This window comes from Diceros bicornis, chromosome 11 (genome assembly GCF_020826845.1).
Source record: "Diceros bicornis minor isolate mBicDic1 chromosome 11, mDicBic1.mat.cur, whole genome shotgun sequence".
NCBI classification, from domain to species: domain Eukaryota; kingdom Metazoa; phylum Chordata; class Mammalia; order Perissodactyla; family Rhinocerotidae; genus Diceros; species Diceros bicornis.
In genome coordinates, this window is record NC_080750.1 from 41,744,483 (window position 1) to 41,769,704 (window position 25,222).

At 40.4% G+C, this 25,222-nt stretch overlaps 1 protein-coding gene across 3 annotated transcripts in view; it reads left to right on the forward strand.

Moving 5' to 3' along the window:
• Positions 1-25,222, forward strand: part of TMEM131L (transmembrane 131 like) — a 158,699-nt gene that overhangs the window by 81,177 nt on the left and 52,300 nt on the right. For all 3 annotated transcript variants that reach the window (XM_058550231.1, XM_058550230.1, XM_058550232.1), the window contains exons 8-11: positions 20,754-20,831; positions 21,032-21,185; positions 22,492-22,550; positions 22,874-22,982. In XM_058550231.1, coding sequence (XP_058406214.1) covers positions 20,754-20,831; positions 21,032-21,185; positions 22,492-22,550; positions 22,874-22,982 — 400 coding nt within the window. The remainder of the gene's footprint in view (positions 1-20,753; positions 20,832-21,031; positions 21,186-22,491; positions 22,551-22,873; positions 22,983-25,222) is intronic.

A 25,222-nucleotide genomic window follows, 5' to 3' on the forward strand; every position in this document is an offset into this window, starting at 1 on the left:
CCTGCATTTTTGTAAGTGCTCGAAAGGGCTAGAGTAAGTTTAATTTGCATATGCTGACAGCATGGGTTTTTTCCTATGAACATTTTTAGCCTTATCTCAAGGCTGTCCTTCAGCAAAGGGGAGCAGCTGAGAATGGCCAGGTTTCTCTGGTGACTGAGATTGGGAGCTTTGAGTGCCAGATGCCACGTTAGTGGTGATATAAGTTTTGAAACAGAGACAGGTGTTCAGATTCCTTTAGTTAACAGGGGTTAATTTAAAGATATGTAGAATTAAGGGGGAGAGGAAACTGACCTTGCAGAGGCCTGCATGGGATCTTGCCATGACGAGAACTCTCATTTTCTTGATATGAAGAGAGCTTGTGTGTTATCTGCTCTACCTGGCAGATCCTGTCTACTGGCTGTGGCGCCCACTGCCCTTTCCTGCATCCAGGCCATCATCATCTCTCTCCTAGGCCACTGTAGTAGCCCTCTAACTGGTCTGCTAGCATCTACTTTGGCCCTTTCTAGTCCCTTTCCCAAAAATGCAAGTTGGACCACCTTAGTCACCTGCTTAACACATTTCAGTGCGTTCCCGTGGGTCTTAGCATTTAAACCAAATCCTCTGTGTGGCTATAAGGCCTTGCATGGTCTTGCTGCTGTTTCTCTTCTGTCTCATTACAACCACTCGCTTGTTCTCTGAGTTACAGTCACACTAGCCTTCCTCTGCTTGCTTACACGTGCCGTTTTCACTCCTGCCACAGATTCTTTGTGTCTGCAGTTTCCTCAAACTCCCCCTCCTCCAGTTTTTCTCCAAATTAACCTTCATTTCATCCTTCCTTTTTCAACTTAAGCTTGAGTTCTTCAGGGAATCTCGTTGTTCCTCCCTATTCTAGTTCAGGACCTTTGTTGGATTGTGGTAGAAGTGTGTTCCTTCCCCCTATGCACATGTGTCCCCGTTAAATGATCACAGACCCCATAATGTGGTTACTTCGCTACTCTTTCCTTTACTCCATGGAATTTAAGCCCGGGGAAGGGGAAGACTATCTGATTTGGCTCTCCTTGGTATTCCCTGTGCCAGCTCAGGTCCTGCAGTTGGAGGTGCCCAGAAACGTTGGTTGAGTGAAGTTTTGGCTGAGCTGGGGAGTGGTTTCTGTTGCTCCCTGCCCTGTGGCCCACCGTGGTGGTGACTTGGCTTCTCTTGGTCTTTGTTTCTGCCTTAGCTGATACCAAACTCTCTCTGTTTGGTTTCTTTTTCCTTTTTTGCATTTTAGTTTATTTTTTAACAACTTTATTGAGATATAATTCACATACCACAAAATTCACCCATTTAAACCAATTCAGTGGTTTTTAGTATAGTCACAGAGTTGTGCAACAATCACCACAGTCTAATTTTAGAACATTTTCATTGCTTCAGTCCCTGGCAACCATTACTCTGCAGAGTAATGTCTCTATAGATTTGTCTACTTTGAACATTTCATATAAATGAAATGTGTGGTCTTTTGTGGTTGGCTTCTTTCACTTAGCATACTGTTTTCAAGTTTCATCCATGTCATAGCATATATCAGTCTTTCCTTCCTTTTTATTGCCAAATAATATACCATTGTATGGACATACCACATTTTGTTTAACCATTTATTAATTGGTGGACATTTAAGTTGTTTCCACTTTTTGTCTATTATCAGTAATGTCACTATGAAAACTCACATACAAGTTTGTGTGGACACGTTTTCTGTTCTCTTGGGTGTATATATAGGAGTGGAATTTTGCTGGGTCATATGGTAGTTACATTTTTAACATGTTGAGGAACTGTCAAACTATTTTCTAAAGTGGTTGCATTATTTTACAATTTCATCAGCAATACACGAGGATTCTAGTTTCTCTACAACTTCGCCAACACTTGTTATTTTATGTTTTTTGTTTTGTTTTTTTATAATCATCCTAGGGGATGTGAAGTGATATCTTCTGTGGTTTTGATTTGCATCTCCCTCATGACTAATCCTGTTGAGCATCTTTTCATGTGCTTATTGGTCGTTTGTGTATCTACTTTGGAGAAGTGTCTATTCACATCCTTTGCCTGTTTTTAAATTGGGTTATTTGTTTGTCTTTTTATTGTTGAGATGTAAGAGTTCTTTATATTTTATAGATACTAGACCTTTATCAGGTACATGATTTGCAAATATTTTCTCCCATTCTGTTGGTTGTCTTTTCATTTTCTTGATGATGTCCTTTGAGGCACAAGTTTTTGGTTTTGATGAAGTCCAGTTTACCTATATTTTCCCTTGTCACTTATGCTTTTAATGTCATATCTAAAAAGACCCAAGATTACTAAGATTTACACCTATGTTTTCTTCTAAAAGTTTTATGGTTTATCTCTTACATTTAGTTCTGTGATGCATTTTGACTTCATTTTAGTGTATAGTGTGAGCTTGGGGATCCAAATTCATTCTTTTGCATATGGATATCCAATAGATAAAGTACCATTTGTTAAAAAGATAACTCTTTCCCCATTGAATTGTTTTGGCCTCCTTGTGGACTCTCTAAGCTTCAGCTCCATTCCCAACTGTAGATTCTCTCCTTCACTTTTCACTTATACCAGGATCTATGGGTTTAGTTAAGTCACGCTCTAAGGCTACCCCGGTTGGACATAGCTCTTGCCCATCAGTCAGTTAATAAATAGTTATTGAGCATCATTTCTTGAATGTTCCCATAAATCGTAGGGCAGTGAAAACAACACAATGTCCATACTCTTGTGATGGGATAATATACAATACATCTCAGAGTTTATAGATAAAACTCAAATTTTTTGGCTGAACTTTTATTAGAAACCATTCTTTAAAGATCTGAATATCAAAAAATATCTCTTAAAAGCCAATTATTTTAATTTATTTCATTTCTACGGTGATTCAGAGAAAGAAATTTTAAAGTATTTTTCAAGGCTTACTATACCTAAAAACAGAAACCTACAAAATTTAGACTTAAGAAATAATTATGGTATTCCTCAGAAAAAATTCTAACTGTAATACTTCCACATTTAAACTGTGTACTTATATGTGTTCTGTGTTGTATTTTAAGTGGCTGTAAGGTTGCCAGCTGTCCTTTCTCAGGAAGAAATGTCTTTATTTTGATATTCTGTCTGTCTCGAGTTTTCTACCCTCTGCCTGTGGTGAGGAACCCGTCTGGTTTCTGGGGTGGGTGGTGAGTTCAGGAGGTCAGCTTCTCTCTAAAGGGGGACGCAAGGTGTGGAAGTTACTCATAATCGACTTCTCCAGTACAGAGCTGGCAAGTATATCTGGTAGGAAGCTAAAGAGTGAGAAAGTTTAGGCGGAAATTAATATCAACTTTGCTTTGACTGTCTCCTTAGTTCCGCATGAAGAGAATTAACTTTATTTTGCTTATGAATAAAGTTTGAAGTTGAAAGACGAAATACAGTCCACTGTATGTGAGTCCACTGGATCATTATAAGAAGACAGACTAAGGTGGTGGTAGCAATTTAAAAGTATTTTCACTCAAATGATGGGTCCACATAATTTTTGGATTTTTTTGTGGGAGTGGGTGAAAAGTACAGGCTGCTTATGTGTCTGGGTCTGCCTTACATATGGGTCTAAATAGAGTTGGATTTTAGTAGAATTCATTATTTAAAAAATTATCTGCCTTAAACATAGGCAAAAGGATGAAAAGACAGGCACCCAAGGATCCCTGAATATCAGTAGTCTGGAGGGTGAAGGCTCCAAAATGTGCAGATGCTGCTCGACTTGTCCAAGCTGTGAAATGCTGATCAGAGAAGGAAAAACAGCAGGAAGATCTTGTAAAATTATGAGCGTGGATCAGACAATGGCAGATGTATTTGAGGTGCTGCATTAAGGACGCATAATTCAAATCACATTTTTAAGAGGGCTGTAAGCTATCTGATTCAAAACTTGAAAGAAATTTGAGTTGTCCGAGTGATCACAGAAGACATCAGATATTTTGCTGCTGCACACCCAACAAAATTCCATCCTGAGAAATTAAATCAGAAACAGTCAGACCCAGGTGTGCACCTTTGTGCAGGGTGTGATGTATATGACCTGAAACACTCGATGTGGCTCCCTCTACCATAAATCAGGTGTAGAAAAGCTGAACTAGGTTCTGGTCGTGTACTGGGATAATTAGAAGCTGGTGCTCTAGGACAGGAACCCCAGTGCTCAGAATGAGAGCCATCTGTGCTAGTCCCCCACTAGAACATCAGCCCCGCAGGGCAGGGATCTTTGTTTTGTTCGCTGACTGATGCTTTGTAGGTGCTCAGTTAATATGTGTTGGCACGAATGAATGAAAGTTATTACTCTTATACATTCGGGGATAGACAGGACAATTCTTATCAAATAAGCTTATAAAGCACAAAAATATACATAGTTTCATGGAGGCTTTACAGAGATTGCTAGAGAAAGGTGTGTAAATGGGTCATTAAGGGGGAGCTAGGGCTACACAGGAGATGTTCTCAGACCTTCAGCTTCAGTTGCACGAGTTTGAACTATTTTCCCCCATGCTGTACATTACATCCCAGGACTTATTTATTTTATAATTGGAAGTTTATGCCTTTTGACCCACTTCACCCATTTTGCTCATCCCTGCCTCTGGCAACCACCAATCTGTTCTCTTTATGAGTTTGTTTTTTTTTAGATTCCATACATAAGTGACATCATACAGCATTTATCTTTCTCTGTCTGACTTATTTCACTTAGCATAATGCCCTCAAGGTCCATCCATATTGTCACAAATGGCAGAATTTCATCCTTTTGATGGCTGAATAATATTCCACTGTATGTATGTATGTATGTGTATGTATGTAGATGTGTGTGTGTGTGTGTATATATATATATGTATCACCTTTTCTTTATCCATTCATCTGTCGATAGACACTTAGGTTGTTTCCTTACCTTGGCTATTGTAAACAATGCTGCAGTGAATGTGGGGGTGCAGATATCTTTTCAAGTTAGTTTTTTTTTTTTTTGGTGAGGAATATCAGCCCTGAGCTAACATCCATGCTAATCCTCCTGTTTTTGCTGAGGAAGACCGGCTCTGAGCTAACATCTATTGCCAATCCTCCTCCTTCCCCCACCGCCCAAAGCCCCAGTAGATAGTTGTATGTCATAGTTGCACATCCTTCTAGTTGCTGTATGTGGGACGCGGCCTCAGCATGGCTGGAAAAGCGGTGCGTCGGTGTGCGCCCGGGATCTGAACCCAGGCCACCAGTAGCGGAGCGCGTGCACTTAACCGCTAAGCCACGGGGCCGGCCCCTAGTTAGTATTTTTGTTTTCTTCAGATAAATACCCTTAAGTGGAATTGTTGGATCATATGATGGTTCTATTTTTAATTTTTTGAAGAATCTCCATACTGTTTTCCATAGGGGCTGCACCAGTTTATAGTCCTACCAGCAGTGCACAAGAGTTCCCTTTTCTCCACATCCTTACAAACTTTATATCCATATGAAGTGAATCTTGATGGAGGATAGAGGAGCTCTTTCACTGAGAATTAACTAGCCGTGTTGAGTTTTTCAGATCTAGGGATTGTCACTGGCCTCTCCTCACGCTGTCTTAAAGTTGCTTCCTAAGGTAGCAACTAGAAAGTTTATGCAATCAGAACACCTTGGCTCACTTATCTTTGCAACTTACTACAAATGACCTCACGTGGATATACTGGAGGAACAGTTGGTCTTATTCTTTCCTAAGCTATTAAAAGATTAGATAGCTGTGACAAAAATCAAGTTTAAATAATACTCAAAAAATGTTGGATTTATTTTAGGGATATGGACAGGAGGAAAAATCAGTTACTTGCATGATGTCAAAAAGCTGCTTTTAGGGGCCGGCCCGGTGGCGCAAGCGGTTAAGTGCGCGCGCTCCGCTGCGGCGGCCCGGGGTCGATCCCGGGCGCGCACCGACGCACTGCTTGGTAAGCCATGCTGTGGCGGCGTCCCGTATAAAGTGGAGAAAGATAGGCACCGATGTTAGCCTAGGGCCATCTTCCTCAGCAAAAAAAAAGGAGGAGGATTGGCGGATGTTAGCTCAGGGCTGATCTCCTCACAAAAAAAAAAAAAAAAAAAGCTGCTTTTATACCTAGGTCTGTCTGTTTCCAAGTCTGTGATTTTCCCACTGAGCAGCACTACCTCTTGGAAGCATTAAGTGAGCATGTGTAAGGCGCCCAGTATAGACCTAACCCCGATCATGAAGTATAACTGCATGACAGAACTGCGAAAAGGGCATTTTTCCTCCTTTTCTAAAAGAGCATGTATTTAGGAAAAAAAGGTGAAGCAAAATAAGTCCATTTTATTTGATCTGATTTCTGTGAGTAGGGGAAAAACAGTGTTAATGTTCATAGTGTCATATGGATTGTGATTGGTTCTGCTCTGTTAATATGAATCCTGTTTAAGATCCCAGTTTGTTTTTTGGGATAACAAAAAAATTTATCCATCTTATGAAATAAACTAGGGTGCCAGCAAATAATTGTTAAGTTATCTCATTTTTTGGTAGTATGGCTTCATTTTTGTCCTTTTTGCGTCTGTTGCCATTCATGTCTGACTTGTGCATTTTTCCTGCTCAATTGAATTGGATTAAAGAGCTTACACTCTTCTGCTGAAAACAAGAGGGTTTGTGTGATTTGTCTTCTATCTAAATTCTAGCTGGCGTTTTATAGCAATCGCTGAGTTCAGTGGCAAGGAGGGTGTACATTTCCATCTCTGCAGCACATATGTGTCTGCTCTTAGGAAGAAAGTAGGGAAACATGAGGAATTGAGATTGCTTTTTTTCTTTTTAAACCTTTTCATTTGGTCCTTCTTTTTCATTTGTTTTGGCCGTTTTGGAGTGAGAATTCCTAGCAGGTGAGACATCTCAGTGGGCCTAAGTGAGCATCTGAGGTCCCCCTGCTGTTGTTGCCATCTTATCATCATTTGGCACCTGGGTTATTCTCCCAGTTAGTCTGTCTCTGCTCCAGTCCACCTGTCACAGTACTCCTGACGATGTCTTCTTCAACAAAACCGTTCATTATTTCCCTGGTCATTGTACTAGCTGGGTCCCGTGTTGTTGACAGGATAAAGTCCAAGTGCCTTAGCTTGGCATACAAGGTCCTTTGCCATCTGGGTCCGGCTTCTCCAGCCCTAGAGGTCCTACCCCTCTCTTCTCAACTGTGGCCTTCAAACCTCTCCTCTTTGCCAGAACATTCCATCGCTTTTTTGACGAACTCTCACCTCTATAAGCTTTTACCCCATTCTAACTCTAATTATCCTTCCAATTCCAACCTTTGAGACCCAGTTCAGATATCACCTCCTCTGGAACCTCTCCAAGTTCCAGGCAAGTCTGTGCTCTGGTCTCCTACTTTAACAGTTAGTGTCCTGTGTTATCTCCCTCCCCTACTCTTCCATGAGCCTCTCTGGGTCAGGGCCTGTTGCTTTTTCATTTTTATAATCTCAACATCAACTTAGTGCAGGCCAGCCCCCAGAGTTTTTAATAGATAGATGAATCAGTGGGCATCTGAGTTGAGATCCCCAAATAGCATATCTGCCAGTTATAACATCTAAGATTTGTATAAGTTCACCTTTTCACCACATCAACCAGTTTGACCTTCAATAGATTTACTACCAGGGCAGGTGGTATTATTCTTATTTCAGAAATTGTAGAATGGACTTAGAGTTTAAGTTACTTAGTGGAGATTGAGAGCAGAGCCAGGATTGGCAGTGCCAACTCAGTATGCTTTAAATTTTCCCAATGTATAGTAAATGTGCTGACGATTGTCATGTTTGTTGAATTAGTAATCCATCATCCAGGAAAGATAAATGCAAATAAAATATTTTTTGCAGCATTGTTATAATGGCAAAGACAATAGAAACAGCGTAAAGACTCAACAGTAGAAGAAAGAGTTGATAAATTTCACCATGTCAACATGGTAGACTATTAAGTAGTTCTTTCGAGTTATAATTATGATGGTTATGTAGAAATGTCTGACAAGTGAATAGCAGAATGTAAGCTAGACCCTACTCTCTGATTGTAACTGGGAAATATATGGTGGGATGTAATACGTAAATATAGTTGTGTTAGGCTCATGAAAAATCAAGATTATTTTTTAATATTTTTCTCAGTGTTGTTTTGGATCCAAACCATTGAGATTTGAGGAGTGTTTCAGTGATTTATTTGGGAAAATCAGAATATTTGAAATTGACATTGTCTCAGAATCTGGCTTATAGGGTCACTATAGCAATAAGCTTGTCTCAGAGATTTAAAAGAACTTAAATTGTTATTGGAATTATTGTAAAATAATATTTATTGTTAAAAATGGAATTATAAGGCACTATGGGAAACCCAGAGAAGTTTTAAAGTTAGAAGGAAACCGATGACACATAGCCCCTCCAAGTAAAGGTGGTTTTGTGTGTGTGTCCCAACTTGGTATCATATTATTGAATTGTCTAAAAGAGAGTGTCCTTACAAGAAATTATAATGTAATTATGAGAAAACATGGGAAACCAGAGAAGTGAAAATTAGAAATAAGCACCAAGACCGCAGTCACACACAGCAAACGTAAGAGGATGAATATTTTGTCATCTCTTTTGAGAGTTTTTTCCGAGTGTGTGTGTATGATGAGGATTTCCCTCCCCCACTGCAGTATCGTGTTACTGGACTGTGTAAAGGAAAGATTATTTCTGGGTATTCTGTGTGATAGCTAATACATTTCAGACCAGGAGTTCCTAACCTTTTAAGATTGGCCCAGCCTTTGCTTTTGGAGTGGTGATGTCAGGCCCTGCGCCTGCCTGCCGGAGACAGGTGTTGGGCAAGGGCTACGGTCCCGGGCTGTATGGAGCCCAGTGCCTGCCAGGTTGGGGGAGGGTGCCCCAAGTTGCTTTCCTGCTACTTTTCTCCTGAGCTGCTGATCCCTGTCAATTAAATGTGGCAATCTGGAAGGGAGTCTGTAAAATCAGTATGGGGAGGGGAACAAGGAAAGTGTTTTTCAGTCATAGTTTGACAGAGGAGAACTGGAAAGAGGCACGTCTCTCACTAACAAGTAAGTTTCAGAAGTCTGATCTAGGCTTTGGAGATGGAAAATAGAGAACAGGGAAAGATTAAAGGCCACTGTGGCTGTCCTGGTTTCCTGATCGTCTTACATAATTAGTTAAATGAAATAAACAGATTTACTGAGTATGACAGCTGAGAATTCCTTCAAATCCGTGCGTAATCATAATGTATTTAATAGCATTTCTTTACATGATGAAAGTCGTTTGATCTTTTTTATATAAAAATATGAGGCTGTCAGACTCTGGAAAGTTATTATTATATGTTGGGTAAATAGATGCCATTACTTAATTTCCCCTACCTACGTACCTTGGAATATAGCTTTTAAAAGCAAGGAAATTGCTTACATTTTAAAAATTTTCTTATTTTCCTTGGAGCCACAGATGAGAATGAGTCAGTGGAAAGGGGCTTGGGAAGAGGAGAGAAAGCTGGTTGGTGAGTGGGAGAAAGGGAAGAAGCGTGGTAAAGACTAGAAAGAAGGAAATACCAAGATGCGTGGGTGTAGGTGTTCCTCTTCCCTCACCCCTCCTCTTTATCTTACAGAGCCAGCAGAGCCTCCTCGCCTCCCTCTTCCCACTGTGTGCTTCTCTCACATCTCTGCTCTCTTGGCTACTAAGAGAGCATAGTTTCCTGGTCCCTCTTTTAACTCAGTGTTGGCTTTGTCTCCCAGGAGGATTGGCCAGCTCCATACTGAAAACCCTGAGAGATCCCTGTCGTAGCAAGTATAATACTCAAAAGCTTTTGTTTTTATGTACGTGTTTTCGTTTGCTAAGATGATAAGCTCCTTAAGAGCAGGAGTCATGTCCTAATCAATATTTCTTTTCTGATCACCTAGCACAGAGCATGGCCATATAACGTGAGGTAAATAAATGCTTGATAATTGAATAAAGGATCTTAAAAAGGAAAAATTATAATCTCAGCTGTTTACGAAGTTACGAGACATGAATCTTTTTTGGAGTCTTTCAAACATGTATTATATTAGGATATTCTAGGAACTCTTGTTAGAAGACTTGAAGATGCCCAATAAATAGCACCTCTCTTCCTGGCCAAGTTCTGAACTAGTGAATATGTAAGAATCAGGAGTTAGAGAACTAAAATGCCACCTTTTTATTACTGATAAGCCACATTCCCGTGTGTCAGCTGAGATCAGAGAGCCAGAGTCGCTAACTCCCTATCCCCTAGGGCAGACCGTGGGGTGGCCCACTGGAAGGGAAGTTTGAATCAAGGGCAGACACCCTAACCCAGGGTGTAGAGACAAAGAGAAAAGAAACCAATTCCTCGGAGAGCCCCCACCTTGTCACCCCTGGCTACCACACAGGGTCATGGTCTGTTGCCCACTAACAGGCAACTCCCTCTACCTTGAGGGGAGAGGAGGGCTTGGGGCAAGAGGACAGGAGTATTTAGGGAAAGAGAATCCTTTCCTTATGACATCCCTCAGTTTTGTACTCTTGACCCATTGGGCTCATCTGTCATTAAGCCTATGGCCCTCTCTTTCTGACAAGGAGATCAGCAGACTTGTAGCGGCTGGCTCCCACCTTCCTGAGCCTGTTCCTCCTCCCACCGGTACAAACCCCCTATTTCTTTGTTGATCCCCCTTGGACTGCTGGGGTACACTGTTGAGTTTGCCCCTGGAAAGCTCTGAGATGGAATATAGTAATTCATTAATAATCTGCTGCAAAGCTACACTGTGCCCAGGGTTGAAGGTTCATGTCTTCATCTGTTTCCCGTCCCAAATTCTTTTCGAGTCTAATATCCATTACAGCTTATCAGAGCTTTTGCAATGGGATCAAATAACAGAGTTAAGATACTCCAATAAAAAAACAGCCCCGGTGGCCTAGTGGTTAAGTTCGGCACACTCCACTTCAGCAGCCCAGGTTTGGTTCCCGGGCTTGGACCTACATGACTCGCCTGTCAGTGGCCATGCTGTGGCAGCGGCTCACATACAAAAAGAGGAAGATTGGCAGCAGATATTAGCTCAGAGCGAATCTTCCATAGCATAAAAAAAAAAAAGGAAAGAATAAAGAAAACACACTAGCTATATGAAGATGCCCCATCATAGAGATATATCATGTAGTGAATAGGAAGAGGAATTCTAAAATCAGACCACCTAGGTAAAAATCTTGCTTCTGAATGACCTTGGCCAAGTTACCTAACCCCTCAGTGTATCAGTTTATTTATAAAATAGATAATAATAGCACTACCTCATAGGAGGGCTGTAGATATTGAATAAATTAATACATGTAAAAAGCTTAGTACTTGATACATAGCTAAAATGCATTCATCGCTTAAATTAAAAAAAAGTTTCTGTATATAAACCCTCTCCTATTATGAAACTCTCAGGGAGAAACGTAAAATTCAGAGATTCAGTCTCTGGCAAGACATGAAAGTTCAAGACTCTAGTCCCATATCAAATTATGTTCGCCTGTGAGTTAACATTCAAAGAATTTGAAGCCTTCCCCAATTCCTTACTTTTTTTCTCTTAGCCAGAGCGGTTCTCCATGCCTGTGTGCAGCTGGGGAGCCTTCAGCAGCTATAGCCGGGGCTCGCTCTCGCTAGAATGTGTGCAGCTTCCCCGGGGTTTCAGAAGTTCTAGTGGTTCATTACTTCTCTTGAGCCTCCCTGGAGTCTAGAATCTTAATAAGACATACAAGAATATGATTATCAACCTTACATCCACCAAATTTGGAAAACATGCCCCCATCCAAGCCCTCTCGAAGCAAAATTGTTCCCAGTACTTCCTGTTTGCCAAAAGGAAGGAAGGAGCCTGGAGGGAGAGCATCGCCATGGTTTCAGCTTCCATTCGTGCCAGTTGTTCAGAGTCCAAGACCTTTGCACTTAAACTTGGACCTTTGGGGGTTGGGGAGGAGCCCCCTGTGCATACCACCTCTTCTCTCAGGAAGTGGCACCTAAGACACTCTGGTCTGCCCTCAGAGTTCAGAAATTTGCGGTGGTGACAGCTCAGTCACTAGATGTGTGTTTCTTCTCCTTTCCGTACTGGAGCCCTTGTTTCTGGCACTCTCAACACTGCCTGGTGTCTGAGCTCTGTTTGAGGATGCAGCTTCTGCCGTCTCTGTGGGCAGAAACATTGAGACCTGTGCGCGCTGTGGTTTCTACTGCCTCTTACTGTGGACTCGCTGAGGCTTCTGGAACCTACTTCTTAGGGAAAGCTTTTCCCTTTTCATCCCACTTATTTCAAGAGGAGCATTGTTCTCAGCAGATGCCTGGAGGGGAGCTGCTGTTGACACTCTGGAAGCTTAGGGCCCAGTGGGGCTAGCACCAGGGCTGGGAGCCACTCACCGTCTCCTCCAGGTAGTGAGTGGGCCCATTCTTTCTCTGCAGGCGCGGGCTGTGCCTCCAGGATGTGCTTGTCTTCTCTCTCCTCTTCCTTTCAGGAAGGCTTCCTTGAATTTCTAGCTGGGTTTAACCAGCTTCTTTTGTTGATCTCTTTCTTTCTCTAACACTTGTAAGCTACTACTGTTTGCTGGAATTGGTGCGTTCCTTGTTTTACTTTTTCCTTTACTTTTTGGTCTAGATACATTTCTTTTCCTCTAGATGTTTTCTTGTGAGTTCTCCCAAAGCAAGAGAGAGAAAATCCATAAGTTCAGGTCTGCTGAATCTTCTTCGCTTCCCTGCATTGGATCATCTTACACACCCTGCGATCAGATCAGCATCTAAGTCAGCCTGGGGTCAGTCTGGTCCTGCTTGCTTCCCCTTTCATGGGTTTCCTCTTTGCTGTGCTTTCTCTTAGGCTGAGTCCTAATTCCGTCAACTTCTCAAACATACTCCCTCAAACGTATGCTCCGAGTGTTCTGCTCTGGTCTCCCTGGTCTCCCCATCACAAGCCTGACCAGAGTTTATGTAACCCTTGGTGTAACTGTCTCTATCTTTGAAGGTGCAGGCCCTCAATTGCTCTTACTATGGGTTCTTACTATGTAGAAGTGTGTTTCTCCATAGTTCCTAGAACTGAATTCTCATTCCTTTTGGGAGAGAAATTCCAGTCTGTTGAGATCTTGCTTGTCTTCCTTTATTTGATTTTGATTTTTTTAAGCTCCGACAAGCACAAAGATGTATCTCTCATTTCAGTTAGAGCCCAGGCTATCTCTCTTGCTTTTATGTCTATTGAACTGGGTCTTCAAGGTCTCCTTTTCTATTTTATCTCTGTCTAGTTGGTCCCTAAGATATCAGCTTTCTCCTAAGGGGAGCCCTCTCTTCCTCCTGCTTCACCAGTCAGCCTTCCTTTTGTTGTTGTTGTTTTTGTTCCTCTTGCTGTGATAGGAAGATTAAAGTGTGTTTCTCTAACCTTTTAGCACCTCTTTGATTTCCGGAGTGAACCTGATTGTTCCAAGGATAGGCCTTAGTGGTTGCCTGCTTTGTGCATGTAATAATTTTGTCGGGTTGCTCCTCTGATTCAACCCAGGATAAGAGCATAACTCCTTAATAAGAATACCCTTATTGCTTCTTCATTTATAAAATCTGCCACCCGTCTACATATCTGTCACTTTGGATCAGGAAAATCTAAAGCAGTGGTTAGCGTTTAGATGAATAATAAATCTAGAGCCAGAGAGTTGGGGAAGAACTTTTGAGTCTGTGGGCCAACCACGTGAATGTAAGCTAAACCCTTTCGCAGTTCTGACTCTTAGCCATGAAGATAATACGTGAAAAAGGAACAGAATTCAGAGAAGCCTGTCTATACTGCCTGCCTGGAGTTGGACCCAACAGTTTCTTCAGGACATGGCTATAAAAGCAGCTGATAGTATTCTGGAAGCTCTCTCTGTTTTGAGGAGAGCCCTGACTGGACATCTTTTTCTTTGTTTTTTCTTTTTCCTTCTCCCTTTTCTTTTCTTGTGGTAAAATATACATAACACAAAATTTACCATTTTAACCATTATTAAGTGTACAGTTCAGTGGCATTAAGTACATTCACGTTGTTGTGCAACCATCAACACCATCCATCTCCAGAACTTTTTCGTCATCCCAAACTGAAACTGTGTACCCATTAAGCACTAACTCTCCATGGCTTCCTCCTCTCAGCCCCTGGTAACCATTATTCTCCTTTCCATCTCTATGAATTTGACTATTCTAGGTCCCCTCATATAAGTAGAATCACACAATATTTGTCCTTTTGTGTGTGACTTATTTCAGTTAGCGTAGTGTCTTCAAGGTTCATCCATGTTGTAGCATGTGATAGAATTTCCTTTCCTTTTAAGACTGAATAATAGTCCATTGTATTGTATATACCATGTTTTGTTTATTCATTCATCCATCGATGGATTTTGGGTTGTTTCCATCTTTTGACTATTGTGTATGATGCTGTTAGGAATATGGGTGTATAAGATCTGTTTGAGCCCCTCCTGTCATGTCAGTGTATATACCTAGAAGTGGAATTTGTGGATCATATGGTAATTCTATGTTTAATTTTTTGAGGAACCACCATGCTATTTTCTGTTGCAACACCCTTTCTTTTATAGCCTAATCCCTTCCATGGCCATGCCTACTTAGGTAAAAGCTGTGCCCACGTTGCTCAAGGTCGAGCTACTGCAGCCTGCATCATAAAGCTTGAACTTTTGCCAAGCCTGGGCCTAGGTTCAAGGGCTGAGCCAGGCCTTCGGGACCTGCTTGCCATTTGCCTAAGGCCCAGCAGCATCCAACTGTACAAAAATAGCTGCTTGCCTTTGGACAGAGCCACCACACCCCGCATGACCTACCAAGGTGAAAATCCCACATGGCTAACCTGAAGCTGCCAGCCCTGGTTGTAATAGTTAAAAGCCAGCTTCCCACATGTAAAAGCCAGGGCATTGTACAGCACAGGCCACTGCCACTTGGTCCAACTTAAAAGTCTCAATACCTATGTGTTAACTTGTTCTCCAAATTGCTTTTTGTGTGTCTTTCAGGGTTTCTGGCAAATTTCAAGGGGGTGGGAGGTAGTATGCAATAAATGACACTTTTTTCTTGGGTTCTGAACCAGTTGTGAAATAAGACAGAAAGAATTTGAAGTGTTTAAGAAAAAGAAATCTCTTCACTTAGAAACCAAAGGAGCGGGGAAGGGGAGTTTCCTCTTTGACAGCTTTGATGTGGGAAAAATGCTTCTCAAAAGCATTTAAATTATTTGTTGTGGAATTTTACTAATTTAATGCATTAATTGCGAATGAACAAGTAAACATAATAATGCTCCCTTTTGAAGGCCTACCCAGTGCCCTGTGATTGGTGTATGTATCTCATTTAATGCTCATAGCACGGCTGTGAGTTCATTAACTCTGTTTTATAGAAACGGAACCTGAGTCTTGGGAAGGGTAGGGAATGTCTCCAGGGTTTAATGGCTGGGGTTCCATCTTGAATCTGTGTTGACTGCAAAGCCGCTTGGCCACACTACCTTTTCTAAAAAGATGTAGATAAGGAAAAATGCTATACTTTAACCCCTTTTCCCTTAAAAGAAAAAAACTCACATCAGCCAGTTCCTAGGTTTTTACAAATATTTTAGTGAGCAGGTCTGGCAAGGTAGGTAAATTTTGTTTCAGTGGTTAAGTATCTGAGGAATAGAAGGGCAGTGGTAGTGGTGAGGGTTGAAACACAGTTGCTGTTTAAGGGTAAAGCAGCTGTACAGTGCTTACTAATAACTCAGCTGAGCCTGTCTGTTATGCAGGAAACACTAAATTTAGGAGTTTGGGTATAGAGCATGAGTGTTGTATGGAAGGAACCCAGGAAAGTGCCCATTTTATACAAAATCATTTGCTGTATAGAATGTATTGTACTTAGCACTGTATGTGTGGGCCACTGGCTGGAAAGGTCACATGGCTTATATGAAATCTGTGTTCCTCTTGATACACACGTTGGCGTAAGAGATTCGCCTTTATAAGGACCTCTAAAAGGTAGCATTCAAAATTGTGAAAGGGCAGAAAAATGTCTGAGAAAAATAGAATCTAAGATTGGGATTTATCCAAGTAATTCTTTTATATTTCAAAAGTTGTCTTACTTAAAGGTTTTCACGTGTGGTCATTTCTGGGACTGTCATAATTTCAAGTCTTTTGTTCATTCTGTCTGGATTAATTACTATATTATAGATTCTCATGTATTTTTGTTAGGATATGGCTTACTGTGGTTAATAAAAGTCATCTAAAATGACTTAGGACTTTAAGCCTATCGTTTTCTTTCCTGTTTAATTGCACACAATACCCCAAAATCGCATTCTGCTCCTGGCCCAGTACACAAAGATTGGTTTTTTAGCAAGTAGAGGAAGGTGATTTTTTTCTCTCTTGGATCCAATTACCTAGACTCATTCATACCCCTTCACCACAAAACCATGGGAATACAAGCCATTACAAAAGGGGTTTTACCACTGCTGTTTTCTTGACTGTTGCATTATCTCTTGATATGGTTTTTCTAATACATGTTTGCACGTTGAAGAATTTTTAGGATTTTAAACCTAGGAGGAATAGACTTGATCTATTCTGATTTACTTAGAAAAAGTACTGACTTGTGTCAAAAAAAACCTGCTTTTTTTTGTTTTTTCTGGTTTTCCGCTAGCTAACCTTAGGACCTTGATAAGTCATTTAACCCCGCCAAACCATATTTTTTCCCATCTTCTAAAAGGGAATAATGCCATATACTTTATGTGAAAACTACTAAGGAATTATTTTTTATTTTAGCTATATGATTTATGAACAAATTTGTTAAAGTAGCATAGGAGGTTTCAAAAGTAGAGAAGTAGGTTTTTGTTTGTTTTCCTTTTATAACCTGCCCAGGCACAGGCACACTCCTGGATAAGAAGCTGTCCCACTGTCATAACAAACGTGCTCAGTTGGGGTCCTGGCAGGGAGATTTTGTAATCCTGGTGTGTGTATGGTTGCCCCACGTGGCTCATGTTTTGGTTATGGTTTCCTTTTTTAAGTCAAGATTCTAATAGTTTTATTCTTTTGAGAAAGACACGAATGTTTAAATTTCTCTTTGAGAAAAATTAGTGCACTTCAAGGGCAGTTTGGAGGTGCTGGAACTCCCCCTTGTGGGATTGTGAAATATTTTCCATAACAAATGAAACAACATAGTAGTTTATTTTTGTTATGCTTCCAGCTTATAGAAGAATCTTACTTAAAATGGTGAAGTATAAATTCATCCATCCAGAAACTTATGAAAAATGACAAAATATTAGGCTTTAAATCACATCAGATCACTGTGAAAGTAGAATTTTTAATTGTGTTCACAATTATAATTTTGAACTTTTAACATCTTCACATTTGAAAAAATACTTTAAGGAAGAGAATTGCCTTGTCGGGTTAAGACCTGTAGAATCTAAATTGCTGTAGGTTTAAAAAAAACCAACTTAATTATAAATGTATATGTTGAAAGTGTATTGATGTGGGGTTTTCTTTAAAATTTTTTTTTGAAAGTTTCAGATCAGAAGCACATGCTAAATATCAGGTTTTTATATATTCTTTTATTTAGTAGCCATTGTTTATTATTTTTAGTTTCTTGTCCTTTTCAAGCAAGTGTCTGTGGCTCTGTGCCCACTTCTCTTCATTTGCCAACTGTATACTGAGTGTCGATTAAGTGGTAGGCATTGTGGTAAAAGCATCAAACAAGGTGCTTGCAATCTGCTGAGGAAGACAGACCTTGAACAAGTTATCACATTATAATGAGGAATGTTAGGGAAGGTCAGGTAAAAGGTGCCATGGGTGGGAGTAACAGCATTTACCCTGTCTGTGTCAGGGAAGACCTCCATGAGAGTGATATGTAAGCTGGGACATGAAGGATGAGTGGGTTTAGCTAGGTGGAAAGGAGGGTGGGTTGGGGATGCAGATTCAAGGCAAAGGAACAGCAAATTCAGAAGTTGTAAGGCAATACAGCAGAAAGTAGACCAGTGAGGCTGGAGCATAAACAAAGAGGTGGAGACGAGGCAGGTGCTTGAGTTTTGTAGCTACAGTAAAGAATTTGGGACTTTGGCCAAGCAGGAAGTCTTTGAAGAGTTTTAAGGAGCTAGTGGCATGACCTGATTCACATATTTGTAAACTCACTCTTGATTCAGTGTGGAGAGTGGAGTGGAGAGGGCAGAGGTGGACGCAGGGAGACTAGGAAGAAGTTACTGCACCAGCCTACCTACTTCGCTCCCTCCCCACCTCCCTCTAGGGCAAGGATCCATAAACTTTTCTGTAAAGGCCTGGAGAGTATTTATTTTTGCCTTTGCAGACCATATGACCTCTGTTACAAGGACTCAACGCTGCTGTTGTAGCATGAAAGCAGCCGTAGACAATACATGAAGGAATGAGAATGGCTGTGTTCCAATAAAACTTCATTTACAAACACAGGCAGAGGGGCATATTTGGCTCATGGGCATAGTTTCTGACGCCCGATCTCTGGAGTATTAGGGATGAAAAGAAGTGAATGGATTCAAGGACTACTGAGGAGGTACAATCAATCTAACTTGGTTATGGATTTGTTTGAAGAGGGTAAGTGAGAAGGTGAAGTGAAATTGGTTTTTAGGTTTCTGGCCTAAACGATTGTGTGAATAACAGTGCTGTCAATGAATAATGGTGCTAAGACAAAGTACACAGCAAAGGTACCTGCCTTGGCATGTGTGAGGAGTCAGGCGATGCCCGCTTGTTGGTTGGACACATGGGTGTGCAGAGAGGTCTGAGCTGGAGAGATAAATATGGGTGGCTTCAGCAAGTCAAAGAGCCTCCCCTAAGGAGGGAGCGAAGAGGGCAAAAGACAGAATCCTGAATAACTCTAACATCTGGTGGGTTGAGCAGGAAGAGCCAGCAAAGAAGGAGCCAAAGAGACAACCAAGAGAAGGACAAGTGGTTAATGGTGTTAAATGGGGCAGAAGGATTGGACAAAATAAGAAATTTCTATTGGATTCGGATATGAGGAGGTTATTTATAGCTTTGGTTAAAACCATTTCAGAGAGTATTGGGTTTTTTTTTCTTTATATCTTTGATGGTGGGACTTGTTCAAAAAAAGACAAATTAAAACGTCTAGTTCTTCCTTAAGATTTTAGGTTCGGTTCACAAGTGGTATTATTCTGTTTAAGTCTAGCAGATACTAGCACTTACTTTTTCAATTACTTTTACTTTTGATTAATGTTTGATTCCATTTACAAGCTTGGTTAAACTCCTTTTTTTTTTTTTTTTTTTTTACAACATCTTAAAATGTAATATGTTGTATTCTATTTTTTGTGCTTTAATTGCTGAATGACAATTGAAGTAGTTAAAGATGTCTTTTTATATAATGTACTTAGGTAATTCTTATAAATCTAACAAATTAAACATAATTGTGGTGATTCTACTTAATACTAAATCTTCCTAGAGTGAATAGACACTTACCCACAATTGAGTCAGCCAAGGATTTGGGGAATGGCTTTTTACCTCACTGAGATTTCCTGGTGTTCTGACTGTGACTGCCAAGCCAAGTGCCTTTTATTATTATATGCCAGATGCATCAAACTGAACTAAAGAGGAATTTTCACAGCCAAGGTCCTTTAGATTCACATGCTGCACTGCCTGAATTTATTTTTTCTGAGGAAGATTTGCCCTGAGCTATCATCTGTTGCCAGTCTTCCTCTTTTTTTTTTTTTTTTGTGAGGAAGATCAGCCCCGAGCCAACATCCGTGCCAATCCTCTTTTTGCTGAGGAAGACCGGCTCTAAGCTAACATCCACTGCCAATCCTCCTCCTTTTTTTTTTTTCTCCCCAAAGCCCCAGTAGATAGCTGTATGTCATAGTTGCACATCCTTCCAGTGGCTGCATGTGGGATGTGGCCTCAGCATGGCCAGAGAAGCGGTGCGTCGGCGCACGCCCGGGATCCGAACCCGGGCCACCAGTAGCGGAGCACGTGCACTTAACCGCTAAGCCACCGGGCCGGCCCAATCTTCCTCTTTTTGCTTGAGGAAGATTCGCCCTGTGCTAACATCTGCACCAGTCTTCCTCTATTTTGTATGGGAGTCACTGCCACAGCATGGCTGCCAATGAGTGGTATAGGTCAGCACCTGGGAACCAAACCCAGGCTGTGGAAGTGGAACACACCAAGCCTAACCACTAGGCCATGGGGCCAGTCCCTGAATTTTCTGTGTATTCACCATCTGCAGCCCCCACCCTCCCACCCAAATGGCTGTATCCCTGGATTGGAGTTGGCATTTCCTTGTCTTCAAGATGTCGATATCATTGCATGTGGCTGTTGAGATCTTTGAATTTGATGAAATTTTGCACTCTTTTCATATGCTTTTGTCTCTTCCATCCATAGCGCTTCTACATATGAAAATGATAGCCAGGTGAATTTTGGACATCGCTTATAGTTTTGTCATAGCTTCTAAGGTCATTCTACAGATGGAAGGCAGGCATAAGAACAGTTAATTATTGTCTATTACTGGGTGAACCTACTTTAAAATAAAAGTAGACTCCTATGTTGAAACAAAATGTTCGAAAAGCATAAGAAATGCCAAACTAGAGTGTTCCTGTGTATATTTAGAACATATTTGTCTGGTTATTGCCATAATAGGAATTTTCATGTTGCCCAAGGGAGAGCTTATGATTTCCATTAGAATGTAAGCTCAGTCTGCAGAACAGATTTTTCTGTTTTATTCACTGTTGTATTTCCAGTAAATAGAGTAATACCCAGCATCTAGCAGATATTCCAATATATGTTGAATGAATAAATGAATGAGTGAATATAGTTACTGAATAAATGATATATTGTTTAATATTAATACTAGATTGAACCTGCTTCTTTTAAGTATTTTCCCCCCTTTTTTCTTCTTTTAGGCAGAAACCACTAATACTAGCCTCTTGCAGGTGCAACTGGAATGCGGTTTACATAATAAAGTGTGTCAGCAATTAAAGGTAAAATAAAAAATTTAGTGTTTTCTCCCTGCCTTCCTTCCTGCCTCTTTGCTTAGAAATAAAAGATAAAATAGCACATTCTATTCTCAGAAAAATATACATGTGCTTACCTTAAATGCTTTTCTTTTTCTATAATTTGAAATCACAAAGTTTGGATGATTTTTTGAGTTTTTTCTTTTTTTCCATCCCTCCAATATCAGAGTTGTTATCTGGAATCTGATGATGTTTTACGGCTACAAATGAGCATAATTGTAACAATGGAGAACTCCTCAAAAGAATTTGAAGAAAACACACAAGATTTGTTAGATCATCTCTCTATTATTTATGTAGCTACAGATAAATCTGAGACCTCAGGTAAGGTGGAATCTTTCAAAATTTTCATTATCGTATATTTTGATCATCCTGCATCATCATTCTGTAGCATTTTCTTGTAGATTATATCATGACAGTCCAAGACAAAGAGGCTTTGCTTTCATTATTAAGAGATCGTAATAGTAACTGGTTCTCAATCTGCAGCTGCTAGCAAGGCTGTATTATTTTGGAATAAGTTAAGTGGCAACTGCAAACCATTCTGAGTTTCTTTGGGAATAATTTTTCTTGGCATTCTGGAGATAGTAAACAAATTGAATGGGCATGACAATCTAGTGTAAATATTCACAAGGTATTTGAAGTCTTGTGTCTCTTGTTCCAGTTTTGCTGATTTGCAGAAGCTCTGTTGACCAAATCGTGCTGTTTGCTGTTTTATTCTTTTAATAGTTGATTGGATGCTGGTTGTTCCTGGATGCCTGACAAGTTAGAGTAGTGTGAATTTTAGTGTTCATTTCTATGAATTCTATCTTTGAAAATATGTGTCCTACTTACCAGAAATAGCCTAGTTCATCACTTTGAGTTTCTAAGAACTTTTATAGGAGCCACATGATCCATGACATTTATAATGAAGGGTTTGCTGTTATCCATTAGTTATCAAGACTATTCTGGTGGGTGTTTATGTATATACACACACACACACACACACACACACACACACACACACACACACACATATATTTAGAGAAAGAAATGGTACCAAAATATAGTTTTATATTGGTAGTCTGAGTTGTTGGTCAAGCATCCTTTACTTTCCAGTCCTTGGAATTAGTTACAGTCTGATGCTTCAGCAGGAGAGTTTTTCTGTCCTTGGATTCATAGTTTTTGGTAATTCTCAGAATGGCCAGTTGGACATCAATGTAGAGAAGACCCCTCTCCCATGGGGAGGGTTAAAAGGAAGGCTACGTTTTGAGATCCCAGGGTTTTATTTTTCCCACGTATGGTCATCTAAATAAAGAGATGAGGGGGTCTCTAATCAAGAGGAGAACGTATCTTTATTTAAAGCTGTCCAGTTGGTTAGTTTCATCCAGAGGAATAGTAGTATGACCTTAAACTGGTAGTTCTTCCTCATTTAGAGAGCCTGTGTTGGTAGTCAATCTTTTTGTAAGGGTCCTTCTTCTTGTGACTTAAAAGAATATGCAACAGAAAATAGCCCCTAGTTTCAATTTCAGTGTTGAAAAACGAGTTACATTTCTTATAAAAATGTGTAATGTGATATTTAAACTACTATATGAAGGCATGAGAATGAGATGGCTCTTTGTTTTAATCTCATTGCTCTAATTCTTTTGGACAGATGATTCAGCAGTAAATATGTATATATTACATTCAGGAGACAGCCTGATATGGATACAGGTAATTGTAAATGCTTACATAAAGTAAGTGTTAAACTTGCAAGTGTATATTTAATTGCAGAACATGAGCATTTTTCAGGAACAGATACAAAAACGCTTGTCTCTATTCTCGTTTGCTGAAATTTAAACCCATTTTCCCTTGCTTGAGCCCATATTTGATGAAGGTTGTCAGCACCCCCTTCATACTGTTAGAGACACATCTGCTGAGCAGTTGCTCTGTATGCCAGTCTGAACTACTTAGTCATATTTTAACAGAGTTGATTCAAACGGGATAAGTGTTCTCCCAGCTGAGAGTAGTAATGTGGATTTTTTTTTTTGTTATAGGATGTACATCATTTCTCCCAGAGAGATGCTCTGTCTCTGCAGTTTGAGCCAGTGCTCCTACCTACTTCTACCACAAACTTTACGAAAATTGCCTCTTTTACTTGCAAAGGTACAGATTTTAAAAATATTGGAGATTGTCTTTTTATTTTTGTTACCTAGTTGTTATGGCAGTTCTTTCTGTGAAGTGACTCACAGCTACAGATGAGGCGTGGTTTTAAGAAAGTGAATGGGTTTGGTTTCAATACCATAGCCTTAATAGTCCTAAGACGTGGCGTGATGGAAAAAACTATTGTTGATGCCACTTTTATTCTGCCACATATGTAGGATTTTGAATTTAAAGCTTAACTCAATGGGTGAATTGAAAGACTAGGCTGTAAATGTGTTTGGTGGAGGTGCTGCTTTCACAGATAGAGAGGTTGTGCTGGCCCGGTTTTGTTCCTTTGTGTAGAATGCGATGCAGAATGTCTAGTGAGTGTAAACCCGATCCTAGCTTTAGGTTCTTACAGTTAAAAAGAATTCTGTAAAGAAATGCAAACGGATTTTAAACATATGAAAACATGCCCTGCCTCATGTTTTCATTTCAAATTACTTAGACTGAAAGAAATGTTAAAGCAACAAATGAGATATAATTTATTACTTAAATCGATAAAGATCAAAAAGATTGTTAATATTTTGTGTTGGTAATGAGTATAAAAGACACCTGTATTTTTGACAAGAGTGTAAATTGATATAGGCTTTTTGGGAGGGAAAATGGACAGTCTTTATGAAAATTTAAGATGCATACCTATGCTCTTCAATCCTTAATTCTAATTCTAGGAATTTATCTACAGATATACTCATAAATGTATTCAAACCTACAGAAATGTGTGTTGTTTGTGACAACAGAACAACGTAAACATCCGTTGGTAGGAGACTGGTTAAATTGTGGTTCATCTCCAGGGGAGTATACTCTGTAGCTATTAAAAGCGGACATGGAGCTAGCCCTGATGGCCTAGTGGTTCAAGTTCAGCATGCTCTTCTTCGGCAGCCCAGGTTCGGTTCCCGGGCAGGGAACCACACCACTCATCTGTCAGTAGCCATGCTGTGGCGGCAGCTCACACAGAACTAGAAAGACTTAAAACTAGAATATACAACTATGTCCTGGGGCTTTGGGGAGAAAGAATAAAAAAGAGAGGAAGATTGGCAACACATGGTAGCTCAGGGTGAATCTTTCCCAGCAAAAAAAGAAAAGAACACTAACTTAAAAAAAAAAACAAAATGTATTTGGACATGTGATGCAAGCAGTGTGTATATTTGTTTCTTTTTCTTTTTTTTTTTTTTTTTTTGGTGAGGAAGATTAGCCCTGAGCCAGCATCTGTTGCCAATCCTCCTCTTTTTGCTGAGAAAGATGGGCCCTGGGCTAACATCTGTGACCATCTTCCTCTACTTTGTATGGGCCGCCACCACAGCACGGCTTGATAAGCAGTGCATCAGTCCTTACCCGGGATCCGAACCTGCAAACCCCGGGCTGCTGAAGCAGAGTGCGGGAACTTAACCGCTATGCCACCAGGCTGGCCCCACATTTGTTGTTTTTTTTAAAGGTTATCTGTGTACTTCTGTATGCATAGAACACCTGGAAAGATGCTCAAGAAACTGCTAGCAGTTGTTTCCTCTAAGATAATTGGGAATCGGGGGTGAAAGGTAGACTTTATTTTCCCATTTTTTGGTAGTGTTTGAATTTTTTTTGTAACCATATATATAGCTTAAAAAAAAAAGAGTTGAGGGGCCGGCCCGGTGGCGCAAGTGGTTAAGTGCGCGCGCTCCACTGCGGCGGCCCGGGGTTCACTGGTTCGGATCCCGGGCACGCACCGACGCACTGCTTGGCAAGCCATGCTGTGGCGGCGTCCTATATAAAGTGGAGGAAGATGGGCACAGATGTTAGCCCAGGGCCGTCTTCCTCAGCAAAAAAAAAGAGGAGGATTGGCGGATGTTAGCACAAGGCTGATCTCCTCACAAAAAAAAAAAAAAAAAAAAAAGAGTTGAGTATTAGTATCAGAGTTAAGAATTCAATACCAGTGATTTAATATGATGACCTAGCTCAAGGAAAGCTTAATGTTGTTTTGATGAATCAGCAGTGTTTTGAAATGCATTCCCACTCTTGCTGTGAGGCTTCTTCTTGCTATTTGGGTGTCTTTCTTTCTTGCTCATGCCTCCACATGCTCCTCTCCGCCCCACCCAGCTGAGCTTCACGTTTCATCTTTGTCATCTCTAGCAGACCTAAGGACTTTGCTCTTATTTATGGTGAACACAGATCTTTGTGAAGGGAAAGCCACAAAGTGCTGACTCTATTTTTTTCCCCCAAAAGAAGAA